Below are 21256 nucleotides of genomic sequence, written 5' to 3' on the forward strand. Positions count from 1 at the left end.
GAATACTTGTATGTACAAAATTGCTGACACCCCCTCCCCGCAAAGTACATGTGTACAAAATTGATACCAACCCCATAACAAAACGAATGACTCCCCTTAAAATCATCACTCAGCACGCACACACGCACGCACGCAAACCATAACTTTTTGAACGGTCCCTGATATCACAACCTTTTCAGGGAGAAGAGTCTGATGTTTTTTTTTCATGTGGTAGGCGTTTACCTTGAGGTAAAACACATTGGTATTGTGCTGACAAACCTAGAAGCATAACAGATCCAACTCTGGGATTCAAACCCAGGATCCAGGAATACCAAGGGACACAACTCTGCAGCATGAATTACGCCACTTCCAACATCAGTGTTGCATAAAGAAAACAGCAATGGTTAACAGATGACTAGGGGTTATGATTCCTGGTTTAAGATTGTTCTTATACAGGAAAACAGGGCTCAAGATGTGTGTCAGTTAAAGAATGATATTTGACTTAATTCTAGACTTAACAGTGAATGGCAACAAAAACAAACATGTTTCTTGTCCCTGGGTATATCACAGTTGGCAAATATGTTTAAGACCTAGTGTGTCCATATCTCTCATAGGGACATCTTGAACCAGGAGGAGTCGTATACTTCAGACAGGAAGTCCTATGTCAGACAGCTACACTCTTCAGACAGGAAGTCCTATGTCAGACAGATACATCTTCAGACAGGAAATCCTATGTCAGACAGATACATCTTCAGACAGGAAATCCTATGTCAGACAGATACATCTTCAGACAGGAAGTCCTAGGTCAGACAGATACATCTTCAGACAGGAAGTCCTATGTCAGACAGATACATCATCAGACAGGAAGTCCTGTGTCAGACAGATACATCTTCAGACAGGAAATCACATGTCAGACAGATACATCTTCAGACAGGAAATCCTATGTCAGATACACCTTCAGACAGGAAGTTCTAGGTCAGACAGATACATCTTCAGACAGGAAGTCCTATGTCAGACAGATACATCATCAGACAGGAAGTCACATGTCAGACAGATACATAATCAGACAGGAAGTCACATGTCAGACAGATACATCATCAGACAGGAAGTCACATGTCAGACAGATACATCATCAGACAGGAAGTCACATGTCAGAGTTACATCATCAGACAGGAAGTCACATGTCAGACAGAAGTATCAGACAGATACATCATCAGACAGGAAGTCACATGTCAGACAGATACATCTTCAGACAGGAAGTCACATGTCAGACAGATACATCTTCAGACAGGAAGTCACATGTCAGACAGATACATCTTCAGACAGGAAGTCCTATGTCAGACAGATACATCTTCAGACAGGAAGTCCTGTGTCAGACAGATACATCATCAGACACCGTGTCAGCTAGCAGTTACTGTCTTCCTCCAATGTATCATCATCGTCCATGTTGAGTAGCTGTTGCTCTATTGCCTGCTGTCTCAGCTCATTGGACCTCAACCTCTCCTGCAGCTCCAGCATACTGAAACCAACAGATACATATTTATACCTTTTCATTTCTCAATGTCTCTTGACTTTCTTGATTGGAATGGTGACCTCGATGAACAAAGATGTCATCAGGGTATGAATCTCCTAAAAAATGTCAGCTAGACAACAGGGCTGGTTAGACATAAAACTTGCCAGCACTGACCAAAACTTACCTGCCCACAAAATAACTTCATACTACATGTCTAAATTTTAACCCGACCGTCGGGCAGGTGAATTTGAGAATCTGGCAGTCTGTGTTGAAAATAACCCATCCCAGCGGGCGGGCAGGCAGGTATTTCGAATGCTGATTATATGGATGTTTTCAGAATATCTAGCAACTATAATCCCCTGAGTGAGTGAGTGAGTAAGTGAGGAAAGGTGGTCTTATCACAGCTTTATCAAAGCACTCTGTATGTGTAAACGATCTACTTCTAAGTTAGGCAGAGCAGTGGCTGAGAGCATGGGGCTAGACTGGGGGTAGAATGACACACACTTAGCCGGGCAACACATCGTAACCACCCAATCCTCATTTCAGTGGGCTCAAACAAGTGAGTCCTTTGCCCTCAGAGAAAAGCTTGTCAGATGTTCGCCATCATGGCTGCTTCGAATGATTTGCTATAGGTAGTCATGACAACAAGAACCTATGCTGCTGACTGTGTGTACTGACCATTGTTCTGGGTCTGGCCCCGTGGTGTCCGCCTCCGAGTCCTCGTCCCCACCGTCATGGTCGTACATCCCCACCACCGTCACAGGGTCTGCAACAGGGAGTGAACTTGAGGTATGGTGCGGTGAAAGTGAGCTCAATGCTGCATCCAAGAGCACTGAGCTTATACAGCAACATACATGCATGTGTGTGTGTGAGTGCGTGTGCGTCAGTGAGTGAATTTTAGTTCAGTATTCCAGCTATAGGGCGACAGTCCGTAAATAATCGAATCTGGACCAGACAATCCGGTGATCAATAGCATGGGCATCGATCTATGCTATTGGAATAAGATGACGTCAACCAAGTCAGCGAGCCTGACCACCCGATCCTGTTAGTTGTCTCTTACTAAAAGCATGGGCTACTGAAGATTCTTACCCGGAATTTGTCACGGGAGTATGTGTGCATGCATGTCTGTGGTGGATTTACTTGACTGGTTTCATAGTGCTAGCCCACTGACATACCATGCTGGAGTTTAACATTTATACACCACTCACACACTGTACATTGACTCCAGATTGTCTTGTACAAATGTACAAAAGTAAGTATCACCTTTAAAGCCCTTTGGTACGAGGTGACTGTGGATCAAACTACGAACCTTCCACTGTCTTGTCCAATGTTCTAACCACAAAGGAGGCGGTCTCTCTATTACGACTACAAGGCATTGATCTATGCAATTGGGATACAATGACATGTGTCAACCAAGTCAGACCACTTGATCCTGTTAGTCGCCTCTTGCGCTAGCATAGGCCACTTAAGACCAATTCTAACCTAGATCTTCACAGGCCATGTGGGTAGGGCCAGACAATCAAGTGACTCGTCTGCAAAATATCAAGCTAACTGACCAGTCACAGTCTTGTAACAGTTAATGTTAGGCTGGCCAGTCCATCCTATTCAAGTGCTGGTTTCTCAATGCTGCACTTGTTCTAGCTGTACCAACTAACAACTACATAGTCTTGTCAGATGTTCTAACCACAAGACAAAGGGGGCGGTCTCCCTCTTACGACTACAAGATATGCATTACAGTGGATATGATACCTTCTTTTGATGCAGTGTCCGATTGTTTTAGCCTCAATGAATAAAACAACCATTATTAAATAATTTTACTTCATCAACGCAATTTTGCAGATACTTGAAGCAAAATGCAATGGCGATAATTTGCAATCAAAATCGACCCTTCTGACAACTCACCATCATGAACAACAGGAAAGTCTCCCATCTGTTTTCGCCCTTTCTGCTGAATCACTGATGGCTTATTATTTCCTCGATAATTTTGGCCTGTGATGTTGGCATCATTTTCTGAAATATTATCAAAATTTAACGTCCGAACAGCTCCGTTAAAGGAATTCTGGGATGACACCATCTGTCCAGTCACTGCCTCCAAATACAGTCCTTGAAACACATTGGAGTCGGTGCCATTGGAATGTCCGGTTCCGTTCTGGAACTGTAAGGTATCAAACATAACCGAGGAACCATGAACAGCTTTAACTTGACGATAACCTTGAGATTCATCAGCTGGGACAGAATTGTTCACAAATGCATTTTCTGGAATCACTGTCATTTTCTGTGGTATGAGTTGATCGGCATGGTGTCCATTCATTGGCTGCATGACTTTACCACCAGATGGAAGCATTCTGTGACCGGTTTCAACCAGTGGTTGGTGAAGAAAACTCTTCCCAGATTGCATCTGGGCCAGTGCTGCCCTCTCGAACCCAGACACCCTTGCCTGGAGTCTTGCAATCTCTGACTCCTTGGGACATGGAAAGTCATATCTTAGCAATGTGCTTAAAACATCGACAGCAATATTGCAAATCAAACAATAGTTATCTCTGTTAATAATTCAAATAATGCTAACTCTGCCATAAATCCAATTTTGGGGCTGCCACAAAAAACTTAAGATTTTAAACAAAAGTCATCACATTCATCTATCCACAGTTATGACACTAACCTTATCTCACTTTCCAGTCTTTTGGTGTCATGAAAGTTTATAGCAAATGACTGCACGATAGATTCTGACCTATTATATGACTTATATGGGTCAACAAATTTGTTATGGTAAAATCAATATCAGATACATTCTGTACAGCACACAGCCTATCATATTACCTTGAGTATAATGGTCTCGTTGGCTGTATCGATGACCTCCTTCCTGGCGATAAGCTCATTTTGCAGACAATCCAGGTCGTCCTTGACCTTCTCCAGCGCCTCCTTGTTTTGGTCCTCCTGCTGCAAGAGCTGTTGCTGGGCAACCTTCAGCTGACCTTCAAGCTGTGTGTAGTTTGACTGGCGCTCCTGCTGGCTGTCATGGCAACTCGCCAACTACAACAACAGATATCAGTTTCCTTCAGTTAGCTTGTTGTTTACAACAACACTCACCCATATTCCATCCATACAATGGCAGCCACATATTCCATCCATACAATGGCAACCATATATTCTATCCATACAATGGCAGCCATATATTCCATCCATACAATGGCAGCCATATATTCCATCCATACAATGGCAACCATATATTCCATCCATACAATGGCAGCCATATATTCCATCCATACAATGGCAGCCATATATTCCATCCATACAATGGCAGCCATATATTCCATCCATACAATGGCAACCATATATTCTATCCATACAATGGCAGCCATATATTCCATCCATACAATGGCAGCCATATATTCCATCCATACAATGGCAACCATATATTCCATCCATACAATGGCAGCCATATATTCCATCCATACAATGGCAGCCATATATTCCATCCATACAATGGCAACCATATATTCCATCCATACAATGGCAGCCATATATTCCAACCATACAATTGCAACCATATATTCCAACCATACAATGGCAGCCATATATTCCATCCATACAATGGCAGCCATATATTCCATCCATACAATGGCAGCCATATATTCCATCCATACAATGGCAACCATATATTCCATCCATACAATGGCAGCCATATATTCCATCCATACAATGGCAACCATATATTCCATCCATACAATGGCAGCCATATATTCCATCCATACAATGGCAACCATATATTCCATCCATACAATGGCAGCCATATATTCCATCCATACAATGGCAACCATATATTCCATCCATACAATGGCAACCATATATTCCAACCATACAATGGCAACCATATATTCCATCCATACAATGGCAGCCATATATTCCATCCACACAATGGCAACCATATATTCCAACCATACAATGGCAGCCATATATTCCATCCATACAATGGCAACCATATATTCCATCCATACAATGGCAACCATATATTCCAACCATACAATGGCAACCATATATTCCAACCATACAATGGCAACCATATATTCCAACCATACAATGGCAACCATATATTCCAACCATACAATGGCAACCATATATTCCAACCATACAATGGCAACCATATATTCCAATCATACAATGGCAGCCATATATTCCAAACATACAATGGCAACCATATATTCCAACCATACAATGGCAACCATATATTCCAACCATACAATGGCAACCATATATTCCAACCATACAATGGCAACCATATATTCCAACCATACAATGGCAACCATATATTCCAACCATACAATGGCAGCCATATATTCCAACCATACAATGGCAGCCATATATTCCAACCATACAATGGCAGCCATATATTCCAACCATACAATGGCAACCATATATTCCAACCATACAATGGCAGCCATATATTCCAACCATACAATGGCAACCATATATTCCAATCATACAATGGCAACCATATATTCCAACCATACAATGGCAACCATATATTCCAACCATACAATGGCAACCATATATTCCAACCATACAATGGCAACCATATATTCCAACCATACAATGGCAGCCATATATTCCAACCATACAATGGCAGCCATATATTCCAACCATACAATGGCAGCCACATATTCCAACCATACAATGGCAATCATATATTCCAACCATACAATGGCAGCCATATATTCCAACCATACAATGGCAACCATATATTCCAACCATACAATGGCAGCCATATATTCCATCCATACAATGGCAACCATATATTCCAACCATACAATGGCAACCATATATTCCAACCATACAATGGCAACCATATATTCCAACCATACAATGGCAACCATATATTCCAACCATACAATGGCAACCATATATTCCATCCATACAATGGCAACCATATATTCCAACCATACAATGGCAACCATATATTTCAACCATACAATGGCAACCATATATTCCAACCATACAATGGCAACAATATATTCCAACCATACAATGGCAGCCATATATTCCAACCATACAATGGCAACCATATATTCCAACCATACAATGGCAACCATATATTCCAACCATACAATGGCAACCATATATTCCAATCATACAATGGCAGCCATATATTCCAACCATACAATGGCAACCATATATTCCAACCATACAATGGCAGCCTGACACTATGTCAGTATGGTCTTTGTTGCTTAATGATGCACTCAGCAATATTCCAGCTATATGGCAGCGGCCTGTAAATAGTCGAGTCTGAACCAAACAGTCCAGTGATCAACAGCATTAGCATCGATTATCGCAGTTGGTAGTAATTCTTTATCGAGTTACATTGAATCACATATATGATGTACGGAAATTACCGATGTTTTGCAAATGCAAATCGATGGAAGGGAGATAACTCTAAATCTGTTTTTCTGTCAGCAAAATCTAGCAATGGCTACCAAGTCAGACCACCTGATCCCGTTAGTTGCCTCTTGCGACAAGTATAGGCTACGGAAGACCAATTCTAACCCGGAACTTCACGGGCTATGTGGGTAGGGCCAGACAATCAAGTGACTCAGCCTCCTCTGCAAAATATCAGGCTAATTGACCAGTTACAGTCTTGTAACAGCTAATGTTACGCTGGCCAGTCCTGCTATTCGAATGCTGGTTTCTCAATGCTGCACTTATTCTAGCTGTACCCACTCACAACTACATTGGGGCACTGCTTACCATTATGTCCAAGAATCCTCAAGCAGAATCGACCGCCTCCGTGGTGTAGTGGTTAGAGTGTCCGCCCGGAGAGCGGAAGGTCGCGGGTTCGATCCCCGACCGCATCATACCAAAAGACGTTAAAATATGGTACTTGTTGGTCCCTGCCTGGCGCTCGGCATTAATGGGTACAACAAGGACTGGCCAGCTCGGAGTCAGTATAATGTGTCTGAGTGGGGTATTCATGCTTCACTGCGGCATGGTATCTCAGTGGGCTAGCACTATAAAACCAGCTTAAGTCTGGGCTAGTACAAGCAGCCGCACATACACATACACACGCATGCACGTCGTCATATGAGCGAAATATTCTCAAGCACGACGTTAAACCCAATTTCACCTCACCTCATCTCAAGCAGAATCCCATGTTGAGGTAAGACACAGGAGAGACAAACTAACAACTGACTGCATCACTGGAGACAAAGGCACCTACCTCTTCCTGGTGTTTCTGTTGTAAGGCTTCAATTTCCTCCTTCAATGTCTCAACTTCAGACATATATCTAGCCTCTGTTTGACTTTCCCGACCTTGACATTCCTTCAGCTGCTCCTCAAGACGTGTGACCTCTGAGTCTCTGTTCTGTGCTAGGAGGACAGCCTCTTCTAACTCCCGAGCAAATCGATCCTGTTCTCGGTGTGACTGGGCCAATTCTCGTCTTGTCTCCATAAACTCTCCATGTTGTTGCTGCAGCTGCTCCCTATGATACAGTGATAGAATTAGGTTAAACATAGCTGTTCTCTGTCCAGTCAGTGAGTTAGGTTTAACACAGCTGTGATAGAGGTTTACAGTGAGTGAGTGAGTACGGTTTTACGCTGCTTTTAGCAATGTTCCACCAATATCACGGAGGGGGACACCAGAAATAGGCTTCATGCATTGTACCCATGTGGGGAATCAACCCGTGTCTTCAGCGTGATGAGCGGATGCTTTAACCATTAGGCTACCCCACCGCCCTGATAGAGGTTTAGATATCAAACTAAAGTCAACCAAGTCACAGAGACCGACCATCTGATGTGCGTAGTTGCCACTAAACAAAGGTTTAACAGAGCTCCAGATAAGATTTAGCTCATGTGGGTACTGTACCCACTGTAATTTTTTGGAGTGGGTATTTTGAATGTTGAGTGGGTATTTTATTTTCCATTACCCACTGCTTTCAAATATGTGCATATTTCAGTCATTTTACTCGCCTAAGTATTATGTCATTGAGTAAGTTTACTAAGCAGGTATGTTCTGCCTTATGTCATACCTAATCAAAACCAACTTAAATATAATGGAAATGATTTCATAAAAAAATCACTCATCCTATACTGACAGTACAACACTAGTCCTATACTAACAGTACAACTTGATAGCAATTGATGTCTTTTTCATTACGCAAGCGATTTTTTTATAAATATATTTTGTACGCATTTGTTTTAAACTTTTTGAGCATCTAACATTTTAAATGCGTAATTGGTACACAACAATTATTTTTCAATGCGTAATTTGAAATTTTCTATGCGTATTTTACCCGGATACGCCGCTTATCTGGGCCTCTGGTTTAACTCAGTTTAACGCTGAATCACATGTGGCCAACAAAATGGCAGGACTTGACTTTCGTATGACACCCATAGTGTTCTGAAGACCATTCTCATCTAGAATTCCCCCTGGGCACTGTATGATGCCTGCAGTCCTACCTGGTGAGTCGTAGTTCCTGTGTGATGTCCACGTTCTCCTCCTTCTGATCTTCCAGACGGTGCTGCTGCCTCTCTGTCACCTAAAACAACAACACTCTGTTAAAGTGGGTGAGTGAGTGTGGTTTTACGCCACTTTTAGCAATACTCAGCAATTTTCGCAGCTTGGGACACCAGAAATGGGCTCCACACACTGTACCCATGTGGGGAATCCAACCCAGGTGTTTGCGTGACGAGCTTACGTTTTACCCACTAGGCAAACTCCCCAACCCCAACCCCCACCCCCTAGGATGTGCAGGATGACTTGCCTAATCAATTATTGTTGTTGGCTATTTAGTCTTCATTTATAAGGTATTTGTGATGATATTTCTGTTAGGGACTGTTCATAATTTATGGCTAGGGGATGATGAATTTAAGGGTGTGGGGTGGGGTGGAGGGGAGTGTGTGTGTGTGTGTGTGTGTGTGTGTGTGGGTGTTTGGGTGTTCACCCATTTTGTTCTGGGGAGGTAGCGGGGGTCATCAATTTATAACACATGTACAAGGGGGGTCATCAATTTTGTACATATAAATATTTTAAAATTATGCTTACAAAATATGGGAAGGGGAAGGGGGGTCATTGATTTTGTACATGACATGCAGGGGGGAGAGGGGGTTTGTCACTTACTTTGTACATACATTTTAGGGATGTGGGGGTCAGTCCCATTGTACATGCTTCTCCATAAAAATCATCAAACACCCCCCGCCATAAATTATGAACCGAACACAATCAGCTACTTAACCATTGTCACCTAACACAGGGACAACCTGCCACACTAAACTGTACGGGAGGTGGAGGAGAGGTACCTTCTGTAGTTCCTGCAGTTTAACTGTAGCGGCCTGCAGCTCCATGGTGTGTCGCTGCAGCAGCTGCTCCGACTGCTGGAACTGCAGCGTCTTCTCTCGCAGCTGAGACTGACTCTGCTGCAGTGCGTCGTCCAGGTTGGCAATCTGAGACAACACAGATACATCACCTCCATCACAATACTACTTCCTCATTACGTGTTTTCAATTTACACTATGCATCTGTCAAAGAAACATTTCATAAACCTTCAATGGAGTCGGGTAAGAGAATTTTACACTCCATGTAAAGTCAGGTTATGTGTCGTAGCCTAGCAGTTACGGTGTTGAAGGTGAACCTGGCCAGCCAGTATGTGAGAAATGTTAAACCATACTCCCTTGTGTTGTCACCCTAAGGACCCAACTGTATTTTGTCTGTGTTTTTTCATCAAGAATTTCACGGCACAAGATGTCTCTGCTCCTAACGAGTCTGCTACTGACCTGCCGCGTCCTCTCTTGTATCTCCGTCTGATATTTCTGGAGTGTTTCGTCCAGCTTCAGCATCCGCTGCTCCATCTCCGTGTGCGTCTCCTTGATTGTTTGGTCCAATCTCGTCACCTACAGGAAAACATAACGGTTCAAAATCACCTCTTCAGTTATCACCTACCTTGTGCATCCCATTCAATAAATTATACTGGACACTAACCCGTGCACCCTCTACATAACTGTTGCTCAACACAAACTTTAAACAATGCTGAAAAACCTACCTGGGCACCACTTACATTAAACACTACTCAACACCTACTAGTGCACCCCTTACATTAAACGTTGCCCGACACCTACCTGTGCACCCCTTACATTAAACGTTGCCCGACACCTACCTGTGCACCCCTTACATTAAACTTTGCCGGACACCTACCTGTGCCACCCTCTCGTTGAGCTCCACCTGTCTGGTGTCTAGCGACTCCTTCATCTCCTCATTCTCCTCACTCATCATCCCCAACTCCTCCTGGGTCTTCCTGAACACATGTCAGGGACAATTCATTAGACTGACATTAACTTTTATCTTACCTCACACATAAATGTCGCTTTCTGATTGGCTGAGCGCTCTTTTACTATTTTCAATATACCCCGCTTACAAGCGAGTAACATTTCAATGTACCCCGCTGTCAATGGCAACTCATTTGGTACTTCGTGGTAGTAATTCTTTATCTCGAATTACATTGAATCACATATATGATGTACGAAAATTACCGATGTTTTGCGAATGCAAATCGATGGAAGGGAGATAACAACTTATAATATACTTCTTCCAATAGACATTTGACTGTGTGAATTTTATGCCATATTCGTAGTAACAGGTTAAGCTCACTTAAGTTGTGTTACTGGAGTAGATGAAGTCACTGAGTTTGTACTTTTGTCTACAGTTTTAATAATGAAATAAGCAGTCTTAGATGTGATCTAAATATTCATCCTATGAAGTTTCATAGCTAATTTATTCATTTAAAAGAACTGACTTACATATGCGTTCATATTTATGGAGGAATAATTGTGAACGACACTTACTTCAAAGCATCCCTGAGGTCCTCCAACATGTCATCCTTAGCCTTGACCTCAAACTTTGACCTCTGGAGCTGGTCATCTACTTTGACCACCTCTGCTTTGCTCTCCTTCAGAGATCCCTGCACAAACAACTCAATTTGTAATCTTTCAGAGATCCCTGCACAAACAACACAATCTAGTTTTCCTTTAGAGATCCGACCACAAACAACACAATCTAGTTTTCCTTTAGAGATCCGACCACAAACAACACAATCTAGTATTCCTTCAATGATCCGACCACAAACAACACAATCTAGTTTTCCTTTAGAGATCCGACCACAAACAACACAATCTAGTTTTCCTTTAGAGATCCGACCACAAACAACACAATCTAGTATTCCTTTAGAGATCCGACCACAAACAACACAATCCAGTATTCCTTTAGAGATCCGACCACAAACAACACAATCTAGTATTCCTTCACAGATCCGACCACAAACAACACAATCTAGTATTCCTTCAGAGATCCGACCACAAACAACATAATCTAGTATTCCTTCAGAGATCCAACCACAAACAACACAATGTAGTATTCCTTCAGAGATCTGACCACAAACAACACAATGTAGTATTCCTTCAATGATCCGACCACAAACAAAACAAACTAGTATTCCTTCACAGATCCAACCACAAACAACACAATCTAGTATTCCTTAAGAGAGATCAGACCACAAACAACACAATCTAGTATTCCTTCAGAGATCCAACCACAAACAACACAATCTAGTATTCCTTAAGAGAGATCCGACCACAAACAACACAATCTAGTATTCCTTCAGAGATCCGACCACAAACAACACAATCTAGTATTCCTTCAGAGATCCGACCACAAACAACACAATCTAGTATTCCTTAAGAGATCCGACCCCAACCAACACAATCTAGTATTCCTTCAGAGATCCGACCCCAACCAACACAATCTAGTATTCCTTCAATGATCCGACCACAAACAACACAATGTAGTATTCCTTTAGAGATCAGACCACAAACAACACAATCTAGTATTCCTTCAGAGATCCGACCACAAACAACACAATCTAGTATTCCTTCAGAGATCCAACCACAAACAACACAATGTAGTATTCCTTCAATGATCCGACCACAAACAAAACAAACTAGTATTCCTTCAGAGATCCGACCACAAACAACACAATCTAGTATTCCTTAAGAGAGATCAGACCACAAACAACACAATCTAGTATTCCTTAAGAGATCCGACCACAAACAACACAATCCAGTATTCCTTAAGAGAGATCAGACCACAAACAACACAATCTAGTATTCCTTCAGAGATCCGACCACAAACAACACAATGTAGTATTCCTTCAGAGATCCGACCCCAACCAACACAATCTAGTATTCCTTCAGAGATCCGACCCCAACCAACACAATGTAGTATTCCTTCACAGATCCGACCACAAACAACACAATCTAGTATTCCTTCAATGATCCGACCACAAACAACACAATGTAGTATTCCTTCAGAGATCAGACCACAAACAACACAATCTAGTATTCCTTTAGAGATCCGACCACAAACAACACAATCTAGTATTCCTTCTGAGATCCAACCACAAACAACACAATGTAGTATTCCTTCAGAGATCAGACCACAAACAACACAATCTAGTATTCCTTCAATGATCCGACCACAAACAAAACAAACTAGTATTCCTTCAGAGATCCGACCACAAACAACACAATCCAGTATTCCTTAAGAGAGGTCAGACCACAAACAACACAATCTAGTAATCCTTCAGAGATCCGACCACAAACAACACAATCCAGTATTCCTTAAGAGAGATCTGACCACAAACAACACAATCTAGTATTCCTTCAGAGATCCGACCACAAACAACACAATCTAGTATTCCTTAAGAGATCAGACCACAAACAACACAATCTAGTATTCCTTCAGAGATCAGACCACAAACAACACAATCTAGTATTCCTTCAGAGATCCGACCCCAACCAACACAATCTAGTATTCCTTCAGAGATCCGACCACAAACAACACAATCTAGTATTCCTTCACAGATCCGACCACAAACAAAACAAACTAGTATTCCTTCACAGATCCGACCACAAACAACACAATCTAGTATTCCTTCACAGATCCGACCACAAACAACACAATGTAGTATTCCTTCAGAGATCGGACCACAAACAACACAATCTAGTATTCCTTCACAGATCAGACCCCAACCAACACAATCTAGTATTCCTTCAATGATCCGACCACAAACAACACAATGTAGTATTCCTTTAGAGATCAGACCACAAACAACACAATCTAGTATTCCTTCAATGATCCGACCACAAACAACACAATCTAGTATTCCTTAAGAGATCCGACCACAAACAACACAATCTAGTATTCCTTCAGAGATCCGACCACAAACAACACAATCTAGTATTCCTTCACAGATCCGACCACAAACAACACAATCTAGTATTCCTTCAATGATCCGACCACAAACAACACAATCTAGTATTCCTTCAGAGATCCGACCACAAACAACACAATCTAGTATTCCTTCAGAGATCCGACCCCAACCAACACAATCTAGTATTCCTTCAGAGATCCGACCACAAACAACACAATCAGGTAATCCTGAACAAACAATGTCAGAATACAATGTACAATGGCATGCAAGCAAATCATAAAGCCCGATGTCTGCACAAACAGGTGACCAACACCACCATGGCATTCTGGGTACCATTTATACACAGAATGCACACTGGATTGAGGGATATGACAACCAATCAGCTGACATTGTAACCACCAGCTCCTCATTTCCTTCAGCTCTTGTAACAAGTTCAGAGTTATGAGGACTATTATCAAAGGATATTTATACAGCGCACATATCCAAGGCAAGGCACTGTTTTTTTCCTTTGATCATTGGATGTCAATCTCAACGGCACATCATACTATCAATCTCAACTCCCCTGGGGGCATACAACTCTTGCAACCACTCGGCACACCAAGTTATTGCGGTTTTCCCATCCTAACGAGGTACCCATTCACAGCTGGATGGACTGGGACACATAGTCACAGTACTTTGTCCAAGTTTACCGCACATTGCTGTACCCACAACTAGGTGTTTGCACGTATTCATGTGGCCACCATCTGGTCATATACCAACGGATTCGTGGGTTCTTTTAAGAGCACAGGGTTGTGTACTATACACTAGGGGTTGTGACAACACTGAAAGAGTCTGCACACATAGTTGACTCCAATGTTTTTACACCCGGTCACAGGTGGACTCGATCCCGGCATCTCAAGCTCTCTGGATCACTAGCCTGGCGCCTTAGACAGCTCACCATGCCCCCCACTTCCATCTGCTATGAAGCTGCAGTTTACCTTCAGGCTGTTAATCTCCTCCTCCAGTTCCGTGACAAGCTGCATCTGTTGCTGGGCATCCTCGGACCTGCTGGTCATCTGGTCTTCCATGTCTGCCACTGAATGTACACCACCAACACTTTACATACACAGAGACCAGTGCAGGAGAACATCAACACACACAACAATAAACAAATATGGAACATCATTTTAAACAATTTGTAGACATTATCATACACATGTTAAAGAGGTTGGAAACCGTATGCGATGGGATGTGACAGTAGGAGTGCGTATTTATGTTACACAGTTATTTCCCTTTATCTTGCTTCTAATCATACTTCATGATATTTTGGCCACACAAGCATTTATCCTGAGGTAAACCTGTGCAAGAGTTATCTCCCTTTATCAATATAATTTGGGTATGCTGTTATAATTGGAGATAATGTTGATACCCTCTGGTAACCTTTTTTTTTATTTTTGAATATTAATCTAGTGTGAATTTACTATTTAAAAATTCATTTTATAAAAAAATCTTGATATTATGGAAACCTTTTTTTTCATTGATGAATCAATATTTTTGTTAAATTCCTGTTAATTAATGTGTCGAATCCTACATACTGCCATGAAAATTGATTTTCCAGCTTTATTTCATATCAATACTGAAATATCTTTGTGGACAAATGCCGGCCCAGCAGAATGCTTGGGAGTTATTATTATTATTATTATTGGATATGTTTATAGCGCACATATCCACGCACTAGTGCATGCTCAAGGCGCTGATTTTTCCCCCTCGATCATTGGATGTAGATCTCAACGGCACATCTTATTATCAATCTCAACTCCCTAGGGATCATACAACTCTTGCAGCCGCACGGGGCACCGAGTTATTGCGGCTTTCTCATCTTTACGAGGTGCCCATTCACAGCTGGGTGGATTGGGACACATAGTCACAGTACTTTGCCCAAGTTTACTGCACGTTGCTGTACCCACAACTAGGTGTTTGCATGTATTCATGTGGCCACCATCTGGCCATTTACCAATGGATTCGTGGGTTCTTTTAAGTACACAGGGTTGTTTACTGTAAACTCTGTGACAACACTGAAAGTGTCTAAACACAAAGTTAACTCCTAGGTTAATGCATAAGAGGTATCTCTGAAGAGCAGGAGGTATTACGAAATGGCCACAAACCTATTTCCATCTTCTGCTCCAGCTGCACCCGCAGATCGCGGTTGTCCTTCTCCAGCTTAGCACAACGTGTTACTGTCTGTTCCGTCTCTGTCTGAGTCTCTTGAAGCTGGTGTTCCAGCGAAGACAGATCACTTGTTAGATGGCGATTCTCTTCTTTCAACTCCCTACAGTGATGCGAAAATATGGAGGATTCACATAAGCATAAGATTAATATGACATCATTGGCATATTGTTACATTCTCTTTATCCAGATAGTAATGTTAACACTGAAGTTGTTTAGTGATTTGATACTGCCACTATATACACATAAACAGTAGTGGTGTTCCGATGATCGAAAATAATCGAAAATCGATCGAAAGAAGGACTAAAAATGATGATCGATTGTAAAAAACATATTTTCAATTAATCGGAATTTGGTTGTTTTAGTATAACACACATGAATGAATTAAGCTAACCATTAAATTTGACGAATATTCAAGAACAAACATGCGCTCAAGAACGTAACGCTACGCGCACTGTAAACTTTTAACCACTTTTATTGGATAATTACAATTCCAGTGTCTTTCTTGCATGTGTGCATTTCATTGCATGACAGTATTAGTTATAAAAACCATTAATTAGAAAAAGCGTGGGGAAATATCCTTATAATTGGTGATTTCATTATATTCAATACCATGACGTTTCAGAGCTAATTCCTGCTCCTTGAATGCTGAGTTAACAGAACATATGGAAAGTTTCTGGATAAACAAGATCCATGCCAACTTGTTTTGCTTTGGGGCTGTCTTGTTTTGTTTTTTTGTGGGGTGGGGTAAGGATGGGGGTGAGGGAGGCATTTAGGAGGGATTATTTTACACAGAATACATTTCGATTGAACCATACTGACCTGAGAGTCTGTGTCTGTTGTGTGACTTCTGCTGTCTTGGTCTCCATGTCGCTACACGCCTGGTGGAGCTTCCTCTCAGCCACCTCCAGTTCTGTCATGGACTGGGCCTTCTCTCTCAGCAGACGCTGCTCCAGGCTGGATATCTACACATAGAAACAACACATCTGACTACTAGTACAGCTGTAGTGATCCTGGGGATCCAATAAACTCCAACAATCACCCAAGTCTCAGCATCCGTCTGTTGAGTTCTCTCACACAGCCTCAAATGACAAGTCTCAGTGCCTGCCTTTTGAGGTCACCTAAGGCCTCCCATGCATCCTGCCAACACAACACACAGAGCTAAAGACACAAGTCCCAGTACCTGTCTCCTGAGATCGGCATGTGCCTCCCATCCACCCAGCAGAAGACACAATTCCCAGTACCTGTCTCTTGAGATCGGCATGTGCCTCCCATCCACCCAGCAGAAGACACAAGTCCCAGTACCTGTCTCCTGAGATCGGCATGTGCCTCCCATCCACCCAGCAGAAGACGCAAGTCCCAGTACCTGTCTCCTGAGATCGGCATGTGCCTCCCATCCACCCAGCAGAAGACACAAGTCCCAGTACCTGTCTCCTGAGATCGGCATGTGCCTCCCATCCACCCAGCAGAAGACACAAGTCCCAGTACCTGTCTCCTGAGATCAGCATGTGCCTCCCATCCACCCAGCAGAAGACACAAGTCCCAGTACCTGTCTCCTGAGATCAGCATGTGCCTCCCATCCACCCAGCAGAAGACACAAGTCCCAGTACCTGTCTCCTGAGATCAGCATGTGCCTCCCATCCATCCAGCAGAAGACACAAGTCCCAGTACCTGTCTCCTGAGATCAGCATGTGCCTTCCATCCACCCAGCAGAAGACACAAGTCCCAGTACCTGTCTCCTGAGATCAGCATGTGCCTCCCATCCATCCAGCAGAAGACACAAGTCCCAGTACCTGTCTCATGAGATCGGCATGTGCCTCCCATCCACCCAGCAAAAGACACAAGTCCCAGTACCTGTCTCCTGAGATCGGCATGTGCCTCCCATCCATCCAGCAGAAGACACAAGTCGCAGAAGACACAAGTCCCAGTACATGTCTCCTGAGATCGGCATGTGCCTCCCATCCACCCAGCAGAAGACACAAGTCCTGGTACCTGTCTCCTGAGATCAGCATGTGCCTCCCATCCACCCAGCAGAAGACACAAGTCCTGGTACCTGTCTCCTGAGATCGGCATGTGCCTCCCATCCACCCAGCAGAAGACACAAGTCCTGGTACCTGTCTCCTGAGATCGGCATGTGCCTCCCATCCACCCAGCAGAAGACACAAGTCAGTGGAGAGACCACAAGTCCCAGTACATGTCTCCTGAGATCGGCATGTGCCTCCCATCCACCCAGCAGAAGACACAAGTCCTGGTACCTGTCTCCTGAGATCGGCATGTGCCTCCCATCCACCCAGCAGAAGACACAAGTCCTGGTACCTGTCTCCTGAGATCGGCATGTGCCTCCCATCCACCCAGCAGAAGACACAAGTCCCAGTACCTGTCTCCTGAGATCGGCATGTGCCTCCCATCCACCCAGCAGAAAACACAAGTCCCAGTACCTGTCTCCTGAGATCGGCATGTGCCTCCCATCCACCCAGCAGAAAACACAAGTCCCAGTACCTGTCTCATGAGATCGGCATGTGCCTCCCATCCACCCAGCAGAAGACTCAAGTCCCAGTACCTGTCTCATGAGATCAGCATGTGCCTCCCATCCACCCAGCAGAAGACACAAGTCCCAGTACCTGTCTCATGAGATCAGCATGTCCCTCCCATCCACCCAGCAGAAGACACAAGTCCCAGTACCTGTCTCATGAGATCAGCATGTGCCTCCCATCCACCCAGCACAAGACACAAGTCCCAGTACCTGTCTCATGAGATCGGCATGTGCCCCCCATCCACCCAGCAGAAGACACAAGTCCTGGTACCTGTATCCTGAGATCGGCATGTGCCTCCCATCCACCCAGCAGAAGACGCAAGTCCCAGTACCTGTCTCCTGAGATCGGCATGTGCCTCCCATACACCCAGCAGAAGACACAAGTCTCAGTACCTGTCTCCTGAGATCGGCATGTGCCTCCCATCCACCCAGCAGAAGACACAAGATCGGCATGTGCCTCCCATACACCCAGCAGAAGACACAAGTCTCAGTACCTGTCTCCTGAGATCGGCATGTGCCTCCCATCCACCCAGCAGAAGACACAAGTCCCAGTACCTGTCTCCTGAGATCGGCATGTGCCTCCCATCCACCCAGCAGAAGACACAAGTCTCAGTACCTGTCTCCTGAGATCGGCATGTGCCTCCCATCCACCCAGTAGAAGACACAAGTCCCAGTACCTGTCTCCTGAGATCGGCATGTGCCTCCCATCCACCCAGCAGAAGACACAAGTCTCAGTACCTGTCTCCTGAGATCGGCATGTGCCTCCCATCCACCCAGCAGAAGACACAAGTCCCAGTCCTACCGGGAATTCCTGTATTTAAGGCCTAGGCTCAAATATGGAAAATCACTGTTCTAGTGATGACATATTTGAACCATATTTAAGCCCAGGGCTTAAATTAAAAAATATGAATGACCACATGGTTCAATTTAACTGCACTTCCATGCAGGGTTAAGGGTTAAGATGATAAATTTCTGTCTCAAACAACTGCCCTGTAACCGGTGTCCAAAATGTTCTGTGACATGTTAACCTTGCAGAGGCACTACTAAAGCTAAAAACGTCGAGGTTTGCCATGCGTTTGGAAAGGGGCATCACTCTAAACACCCAAGAATTAAATCCAAATTTAAGCCCATGTGCTTAAATATGGAAAAAAATCCTGTAGTTTAGCCAATGGGCTAAGTCTCGTGTTCGCCTAAATACGCGAATTCCCGGTAGCCTGTTGAGGTCAGTCTGGTCCTCCCATACACTCTACTACTGACATGTCCCAATACCTGTCTGTTTGTCTCACACATAGTCAAAAACACAAATCCGAGCACGTATATGTCAAGTATCTTTGCCTCCTATACACCCGTGATAAAGTCACTAATGACATGTACCTGTCTGCTGAGGTGAACCAGGGCTCACATTCTCCCCAATAAAGACACAAGTTGAGGTCAGTCTTGGCCTCCCATACACCCAGATAAAGACACTAACGACATGCCCCAGTACCTGTCTGCTGAGGTGAACCAGGGCTCCCATTCTCCCCAATAAAGACACAAGTTCCAGTACTTGTTTGTTGAAGCCAGCCTCAGACTCCCATACACCCAGATAAAGACACAAGTCCCAGTACGTGTCTGTTGAGGTCAGTTTTGGCCTCCGATACACCCAGATAAAGACACAGGTCCAACTACCTGTCTGTTGAGGCCAGCCTCAGCCTCCCATACACCCAGATAAAGACACAGGTCCAAGTACCTGTCTGTTGAGGCCAGCCTCAGCCTCCCATACATCCAGATAAAGACACAGGTCCAACTACCTGTCTGTTGAGGCCAGCCTCAGCCTCCCATACACCCAGATAAAGACACAGGTCCAACTACCTGTCTGTTGAGGTCAGTCTGAGTCTCCTCCAGCTCTGTGATCCTGTTGGAGCTCTGCTGCAGCATGGCCTGTCTCTCCATCAACATCCTGTCCATCTCACGGTTGGAGTCCAGCTTCTCTTCCAGCTCCATCCTCGTCTCCTTTAAGTCCTGTTCTGCCCGGGAAAGCTGGTCAACAAAAATAACCAAACTAAATACAGTTATCTACCTATATGAATAAGCTTCTATGATGGGTATTTTAGAAGTTGAGTTGATGAAGAATGATGACAATATTTATGGATATATAACTTCTTTTATTCTGTGAAGGGTGACGTTCCGACATAGATTCTAATGTCAGTGTCAAGCAAGACAACGACATTAGCATCTATGTCAAAACGTCACCCTCTACAGAATAAAAGAAGTTGTATATCCATAAAAATTGTCATCATTCTCTATATGAATAAGGTTTGTAAATGATCAAGCTTGGAGTCAGCAAGCCTCAGCACCCAAATCCCAATTACATCAGTTATCTCTTACAACAAGACCAATTGCTAGCCTCAGCACCCGATCCCAATTACATCAGTTATCTCTTACAACAAGACCAATTGCTAGCCTCAGCACCCAATCCCAATTACATCAGTTATCTCTTACAACAAGACCAATTGTGAAGACTGTGTAAGTTTGAATAGAGCCGACTGTCATAACTTAGTTGAATGCATGTCACTGTAACCTGATGGCACGGATGCTGTTCATAATATCAACCACTGGTTTGTCCCACCCAGACCCAATAATACACATGCAGGCCTGATATACAGTCAACCCCATTCAAGCTACGAAACACCTTTCATTGTAACTGATATGGGCTAGACAAACCACAGGCTGATTGCACAAGGCATGATATGTAAAACACATACTAATAATAGCAATAGTGATAGTCTGCTTATATGG

General features: G+C 43.5%; 1 protein-coding gene across 1 annotated transcript; it reads right to left on the reverse strand.

Annotated features, from left to right (window-relative positions):
- Positions 1 to 1183: 1183 nt before the first annotated feature.
- Positions 1184 to 20492, reverse strand: LOC124253061 (coiled-coil domain-containing protein 18-like). Its single transcript, XM_046686782.1, has 14 exons — positions 20330 to 20492; positions 16768 to 16910; positions 15885 to 16048; positions 14718 to 14815; positions 11318 to 11433; positions 10671 to 10770; positions 10253 to 10369; positions 9779 to 9922; positions 8939 to 9018; positions 7701 to 7962; positions 4310 to 4522; positions 3395 to 3953; positions 2171 to 2258; positions 1184 to 1498 (listed from the first exon to the last, which is right to left on the reverse strand). Exons 1-14 carry the CDS (start codon positions 20459 to 20461, stop codon positions 1384 to 1386), a joined length of 2331 nt encoding a protein of 776 aa, XP_046542738.1. The 5' UTR covers positions 20462 to 20492; the 3' UTR covers positions 1184 to 1383.
- Between the last annotated feature and the right edge of the window lie 764 nt (positions 20493 to 21256).

The sequence above is a fragment of the Haliotis rubra genome, unplaced genomic scaffold, assembly GCF_003918875.1.
Source record: "Haliotis rubra isolate DU_JTF1 unplaced genomic scaffold, ASM391887v1 Scf530, whole genome shotgun sequence".
In the NCBI taxonomy this organism is placed as follows: domain Eukaryota; kingdom Metazoa; phylum Mollusca; class Gastropoda; order Lepetellida; family Haliotidae; genus Haliotis; species Haliotis rubra.